This window comes from Gracilinanus agilis, chromosome 5 (assembly GCF_016433145.1).
Source record: "Gracilinanus agilis isolate LMUSP501 chromosome 5, AgileGrace, whole genome shotgun sequence".
Classification (NCBI taxonomy): Eukaryota; Metazoa; Chordata; class Mammalia; order Didelphimorphia; family Didelphidae; genus Gracilinanus; species Gracilinanus agilis.
In genome coordinates this window covers 268,256,358-268,263,541 of record NC_058134.1, presented here as the reverse complement: position 1 = coordinate 268,263,541, position 7,184 = coordinate 268,256,358, and the positions used below count along the sequence as shown (strand labels likewise).

The following is a 7,184-nucleotide window of genomic DNA, read 5'->3' as shown; positions in this document are numbered from 1 at the left end:
AGTCTGGTTAATGGCTGACCCTCTGCAGGTTGGCTGGCCCAGAAGACTTGGCAGCAGTGTGGTGGGCCACAGTTCTTGCTTTCTCCTGGATCTCGGTTGGCGCTGCCCCGTGGAGCTGCCCGGCGAAGCCCGGGGGGCCTCCCTAGACCGGCCTCAGCTTCACGGAGAACGCCCAGGCAGTTATCTATCACGGGGGCCCCTCCTGGACAGTTAGAAGCCCCGGGGCTCTCGCTCTCCAGGCAGCGGACTAGGCGGCGGGGCTTTCCGTCCAGCGGAGGGAACGCCGGTCCTGAGCGAGCGGAAGCGGCGGCGCCCCAGTCACGTGGTGGCGGAGCAGGAACGTGGCAAGGGGCGGGCCGGAGGCCCAGTGTGCGGCGTCCTGGGCTCCGCTGAATGGGCAGCCGCGGCAGAGGCAGAGGCATGAGTGAGCTGCGCGGCCGGGTCCGGGCCGCAGCCGGTGCTGCCTCTTCCCGGTAGCACGCAGAGGCGCTGGGTGGTGAGGAGCGGGAGGGGAGGGGGGAAGGGCGCGGGCCAGAGAGGAGCTGCTGCTGCTGCTGCTGCTGCTGCTCTTGGGCCACGGTGCCCTGAGCCGGGCGATCATGGCATCACTGGTGCACATGGTCCAAGAGAATGGGCGCATAGCGGCCGGGCTCCTGCTCAACCTGCTGGTGTCCATCTGCATCGTCTTCCTGAATAAGTGGATCTATGTGCACCACGGCTTCCCCAACATGAGCCTGACCCTGGTGCACTTCGTGGTGACCGGGCTGGGCTTGTACATTTGTCAGAAACTGAACATTTTTGCCCCTAAAAGCCTGCAGCCGTCCCGGCTGCTGCTCCTGGCCCTCAGCTTCTGTGGCTTCGTGGTCTTCACCAACCTCTCTCTCCAGAGCAACACGATAGGCACCTATCAGTTGGCCAAGGCCATGACCACCCCCGTGATCATAGCCATCCAGACCCTGTTTTACAAGAAAACCTTCTCTGCCAAAATCCAGCTCACCCTGGTGAGTAGCTACAGCTCCAGCCGGGGGTGGCTGAGGGGGCTCGCCCTGCCCCACCTCCTTTATCGTCTCCCCGCCTCCCTCCTCTCCCCCCTCACTTGGACCTGAGAAATTGAGGTTCAGACCTTGGGTCACCTAATGGATCTTCCCTTTGTCAGCACCTCCTGAGGAGGGAGTAGGGGTTGGAGCGGCTCAGTGGTTAGTTAGGGGCTTCCCAAAGCTTGGCGATAACATACACCCTCTACAAGAATCAAGCTTTATAATTATGATGTGTGGGACTTCATCGAATTCCCCTTCCATGGGGACTGAAAGGAATATCTTGGACCTTTGAGAATTTTCGGAGTTGTCTCTGTGGACCTTATAGTGACCCCCCTCCCTCTGGCCATTGTTTGTTTGTTTTTAAGTGTTTTTAGTAATGCCCTGTCTTTCTACTTTATGTTTTAAAAAGGGGCGGAGAATAAAAATATATAAAAGTAAAAACATGTGGGAAGCATATTTTAATTTGAAGAAGCGAGGTGATTAAAATGGCCATTTTTTCAGACAAATATTTAAGGAGGTTCTAAATTTTCTGTGTCTGAGCATTCATATACACACGTTTAAAGCCTAACAAGACTGTAAAAAGATGAACCTTGAAGCTCTTGGATTTTGCCTAAATAACATTTCCATCTTTTTCTTTGCAGATTCCCATAACTTTAGGTGTCATCCTAAATTCTTATTATGATGTGAAGTTTAATTTTCTTGGAATGGTGTTTGCTGCCCTCGGGGTCTTAGTGACATCCCTTTATCAAGTGGTTGGTAAATTTTTTTTCTTTCATGCCCTTTTAACGGAGTCTACTATTTGAAGCTATGAGCTCCAGGGATGGGGAATAGATTAGACTATTCTAATTTTAAAGATTGTCGGATGCAAAGTGAAAACCAGAAAAGAGACCAAGAGAGACCTGAGCAGGAAGGTCCCATTGCTAGATGTGCTGGTGCAGCTCAGACAGAAGGAGCGAGCTTTTGTCTATTTCACATAGTGTGACATTTCAGATTCAGGACCACCTTCCGGGATGGCAGCTGTCAGAGCCTAGAAACTGACGAGGATATGGACTACCCACTATCTGCTAGTATCTGGGCAGCATTTATTGGGAAAGATGCTAGGGCAGGGGAAGGAGGCACTTTTTCCATGCTGAGTAATAGCAGGCACTCCATCAACAGGGTAGTGGCTGAATTTTGGGTGGGGGAGTGTCCTGTGAAATAGAAGTGTGTCTGTGCTCAGAACTGGCAGAGGAATTAATGAGTGTGCTGGTTTAAGGGACCCGATTCAAAACGTGTAACATTGAAGTGAATGCTCAGCTTCAGTTTTGTAAGAGGCAGCACCTAGGCTCAAGTCCCTTCCTTGACTGTCTTTACTGTGACCCTGGGTGAGTCATTTAACTTCTGGGCCCTCAGGGTAAGGGGGCCAAGATGCCAGCATTGATATAGGAAGTTCCATTACTGGTGAAATCATTTGTCCTGCTCTCATGGGCTCATTTTTTGTAGTTCAGACTTTATTGAGATCAACCTAAAATGATGCCCTTTTTAGTGATGATTGTTTCCGAGGCACTGCTGTGTGATAGCCAGGACCCAAAGGGGCAGATCTGTTTTAAAACCAGGGCTCAAGCAGAGTGGATAGTACAATTCAGACTTCTTTATTTTAGTCCATCTACATACTTTTACTAATTGTCTCCTCTGCACTTTATAGTATAGTACCAATTGCTAAAGAGAGGCTTGGTTTTATTATTTAAAAACAATAATATTTTGGAAATATTTGAGTGGTAATTCTGTTCTTCTAGTAAATTGAATTCTATTAGGAATTTAATCTTCATTTTTGTTTTATTTTTAAAAAACTAACCTTAGAATTGATATTTAGTATTAGTTCCAAGGCAGAAGAGCAGTAAGGGCTAGGCAGTTGAGGTTAAGTGACTTGCCCAGGGTTACACAGCTAGGAAGTGTCTGAAACCAGATTGGAACCCTGGTTTAGCTCTAACCCCTGAGCTACTTAACTTCTGCCATTTATTTTAAAAGATGAAACAAGCTTTCTAGCATCTGCTAAAAATACTGAAATTTATTTACTATAGTATTTCCATTCCTTGTTCCAATAGAAAATGCAGTCCTGCTTCCAAATATTATCTTCCAAGTCCTTCTTCTAAAGAATCCTTCTGCTCATGTGACTCAGTTGCCACTGGCTACAACTAAATTTTATAAAAGGTAGTTTGTAGCGGGAATTCTGCTTATCTAGGACCCTGGAGCCAAAACACTGGTTAGGAGATTTGAGATGAGATTAAGGAAGGGCTAATCCTTGGGCGATTTGCTGGGGAAAAGTTAATGCCTCCTGGTGAAGTTGCCTTTTTTACAGCCTAGGGATAATCCTGTAAAACTCAGTGTAAATCAAGATTGGGCAATTGTCTTGAATCCCATTATAATTTCTGAGAGGGGAGGATGGGAGATGTGGGTGTCCCCTAGGAGCTAAGGCTGGTGTGGAGGTGAGGGGAAGGAGCCAGAGCACCATGGAGCAACTGGCAGACAGCTAGGGAATGAATCTTTTATGTTATTCTGTTCATTAGTTAAGGTCTTTTGAGATCCTATTTCAGATTTGTTTCCTACCTTTCTATTTCTCATCCTGTGATTTTCTGTAGGTAAACAATTCCTATGAGCACATGCTTCCATAACAACCAAAACAAACTAGCATTTGCCTTAGCATCCGTGAACATTAGAAGCTTGTGGGCTATAAGTGATCTTATTTATATGATCATAGCAGATTTTCCCTCCCCTCAGGCTCTCCTCTGATGCCTCATTGTGGCACAAAGGTGACCAGCATCTCTAGATCAGATACACAAGCTCAGGCAGGTCCTCCCTGGCTGAATAAACTTTGTGCAGGAGACAGTAGGGTGGCCCAGTGGGTAGGGCCCTGGACGTGGAACCAGGAAGGCTTGGGTTAAAATTGTGCCTCAGATACGTGCTAGTGACTTCCAACATCTTATTTCATCAGCCAGTGCCTTAGGAAGTTACATAATGAAAGGGCAGGGACAGTAGAAACCTGGGGAAAAAAAATTGTTTCCATCCTATTCAGCTAATGGTATTGAGAAGCCCATCATTGGAGATCTAAGAAATGGATTTGTTGTCAGGCTCTCTCTTCTTGCCTCCTGTCCTGTGCCATTTTTATTATTTTTTGTTTTTAAACCCTTCCCTTCTGTCTTAGAATCTGTACTTAGTGTTGGTTCTGGTGCAGAAAAGCAATAAGGGCAAGGCATTTGGGGTAAAGGGACTTAGCCAGGGTCATACAGGGTCAGATTTGTACCCAGGTCCTCCTGACCCACTGAGCCCGCCCCCCCATGACATTTTTAGAAAGGAATGAAGGGCATCCTGGCCCTGCCATTGTCTTGGCATCTCCTTCCATGAACTCCAATGATCCTTGGTCCCAGCATGGCCCTTCCCTTTCTTTTGGAAGATGAGGGAGTAGAACGAGCGTTTGAATCGGAAGCCCCTTTTTTGTCCTTTAGAAACTAAAAATAGGCCACTGCCCAAGCCTTCTCTAGATTCCTTCCTCCAGAAGACTCGCCTTGCTTTCCTATATGATACATGTCTCCGTGGCCTCCTGAGGGGGCCAGGCGGGCCCTCTTTGTTTCTGGCTTTGATGGGTTTTCTCTGCTCCTTTTCAGTGGGTCGGGGCCAAGCAGCACGAGCTGCAGGTGAACTCCATGCAGCTGCTCTACTACCAGGCCCCGATGTCGTCGGCCATGCTGCTCGTGGTTGTGCCCTTCTTCGAGCCCGTGTTTGGCAAAGGCGGCATCTTGGGGCCCTGGTCCTTCTCTGCCCTGGTGAGTCGCGCCTTTATTTGGGGGTACTTGGGTTCCCACCCAACATCGGCGAGTTCTGGGCATGTCGAAGCGCATCCTCCTCCTCTCCGAGGCTACATGTTTAAACGAGAAGGGCCAGGCTCGCCGTGTCTGCCAGTCACTCGGGGGAGAGACGGGACGGGACGGAGAGCCAAGAGAGGAACCGGAGCAGCCGCGCCAGGGCCTCCCAGACAGCACAAGGGGAACCTTCCAAACAGCTGGAGTTCTGCACAGAAAACATTTCCATTCTGCCACCTCTCTAGCCCAGAGGGTGGCTCCGGCCTTGGAGGGTGGCTCCGGCCTTGGAGGGTGGCTTGGGCCCCGAGGCCGCCGTGGATGCTGCAGAGGCTTTGGTCACAGGAGGCGCTGGGGAAGCCTCCCCACAAGGCTGGCCGCAGAAGCCTGGTTCCTTTTTTTCAAACCCCACCTTCCCTTTCAGAATCAGTGCCGCGTCTGGGTTCCAAGGCCACAGGGAGGAAGGGACTGGCCCAGGGTCACCCCGCGGCTGTGTGGGATCCTGGCTGAGGAGGGAGCACCCAGAGGGGAGCCACGCTGAGGGCATCGGAGTGGGAGTGTTTTCTAGGAGACATCGCTCCTCCTTCCTGTTTACCTGTGGGCGGCCTCACCTGGCTTCCTTCTCTCTGGGAGTCCTCTCTGAGAGGAGCCCAGAAGAGGAGCCTGAATGCCTTTCTCTTTGTTTCCCAGCTCATGGTGCTGCTCTCTGGAGTCATCGCCTTCCTGGTCAATCTGTCCATATACTGGATCATTGGAAATACTTCTCCAGTCACGTATCCTTTTCAGTAACGAGAATAACAGATCTTAAAGTTCGAATGACACATGAGGCGTTTTGAAAGTATGTTTCAGGGGCCAGCTGGGTGGCTCATGGATGCAGAGTCAGGCCCAGAGACGGGAGGTCCTGGGTTCCAATCTGGCCTCCCGACACTTCCCTGCTGGGTGACCCTGGGCAAGTCGCTTAACCCTTATGGCCCAGCCCTTCCTGCTCTTCTGCCTTGGAGCCCATTGCACAGCATTAATTCTAAGAGGGAAGGGAAGAGTTCTAAAAAAAGTGTGTTTCACATTTATTCTTTTATATAATCTTCGAGATAGTGCTGGGAAGAACAGGATTCTTGTCCTCTTTTCAGATGGAGAAACTGAGCCAGTGAGAGGCTCGGTGGTATCAGAGCCCCTAGCCAGCTGCCCAAGGGATTCCCCATTGCTGGCAGTAGTAATTAGGATCGTCCTTACAATCCTAGAAGCTCCAGCATAGACGTAAAGCGCACAACTCGGCGCCATGGCCATGGCGAACATCTGTGGGGCACGTGGAGGCCAGCAAAGAGAAGGAAAGGCCTTTAGGGCTCTTCTCTACAGCTGCCCTCCCCCCATACATGAAAAAGGAGGGGGGGGGCAGCTCCCCTCTGTGTCCCGGCACTGGGCCCATCCTCTGCTTCCTAAGTGTTGGCTCAGTCATCCCTGTATCAGAGTGCTCTTCACACGCTCATTCGAGTCTGCCCACTCTGTGGATAAAGAAATAGGCTAAGAGAGGTGAGCGACTGGCCCAGGGTCAACCCTACTGGATGGCAAAGGTAGAATTCAAATTCAAGTCTTCCTGTCTCTAAAGCCGGCTGCTTCCCCTTCTAATGCCCAGTGCTAGAGCTATGAAGGGGAGGCAGAGCATCAGAGCCCTCTGGAGCTCCCCAGGGAGCTCCTGCTTACACGTCCTCCATGGGAATTCGGTATGTGTGGAGTGAAACTCTGGGGGAGGCCCATACTCCAAGATTGCTCTGCTGAGCAGACAGGAGACTTGATGCTGGCAGAGTTCATGTGGCAAGGGGGAGAGAGACAGACAGAGAGACACACACACACACACACAGACAAAGAAGAGAGAGAGGCAGAATCTCCACAGGCTAAGGGGTCTCAGAGGCCCAGATTTACTGAGATTTCAGAGGGCTCCAACACGATGTTATCGCCACTTCCCCATCATCTGTATATCTTAGTCTGCCCTCCTTCTACCCTTAATCCTTCCCAACACTTCTGAGGTTTCCAAGCTTTTGAGAATATACCTTAAGTTTGCTGTTTTGAGTTGAGTCAGGTTTTTAGGCCTGTCCAAGGGTTTATCAGATTGCAACAATTCAGGCTAAAACACTCTTGAAACATTTCTTGGGCTTATAGCATCGCTTAGGACAAGTAGTCAAGATTATAGCTTGTGAGTTTTGAGATTTCTCTCATAGGAATTAGGTCACCCCTAAACTTCTTCCCACGAGAATAGAAAAAAGTGGGGGCAGTCTCTTAGTCACACTAATATATATATGTACGTATATATATATATATA

At 49.8% G+C, this 7,184-nt stretch overlaps 1 protein-coding gene across 2 annotated transcripts in view; it reads left to right on the top strand.

The window, feature by feature from the left end:
- The first annotated feature begins 599 nt into the window (after positions 1-599).
- The window catches only part of SLC35E3 (solute carrier family 35 member E3), an 8,850-nt gene continuing 2,265 nt past the window's right edge, over positions 600-7,184 (top strand). Inside the window, exons 1-4 of one of the 2 annotated variants that reach the window (XM_044678263.1) lie at positions 600-1,001; positions 1,679-1,789; positions 4,679-4,837; positions 5,561-5,643. In XM_044678263.1, coding sequence (XP_044534198.1) covers positions 600-1,001; positions 1,679-1,789; positions 4,679-4,837; positions 5,561-5,643 — 755 coding nt within the window. The remainder of the gene's footprint in view (positions 1,002-1,678; positions 1,790-4,678; positions 4,838-5,560; positions 5,644-7,184) is intronic. The other variant, XM_044678264.1, reaches the window with a different exon arrangement.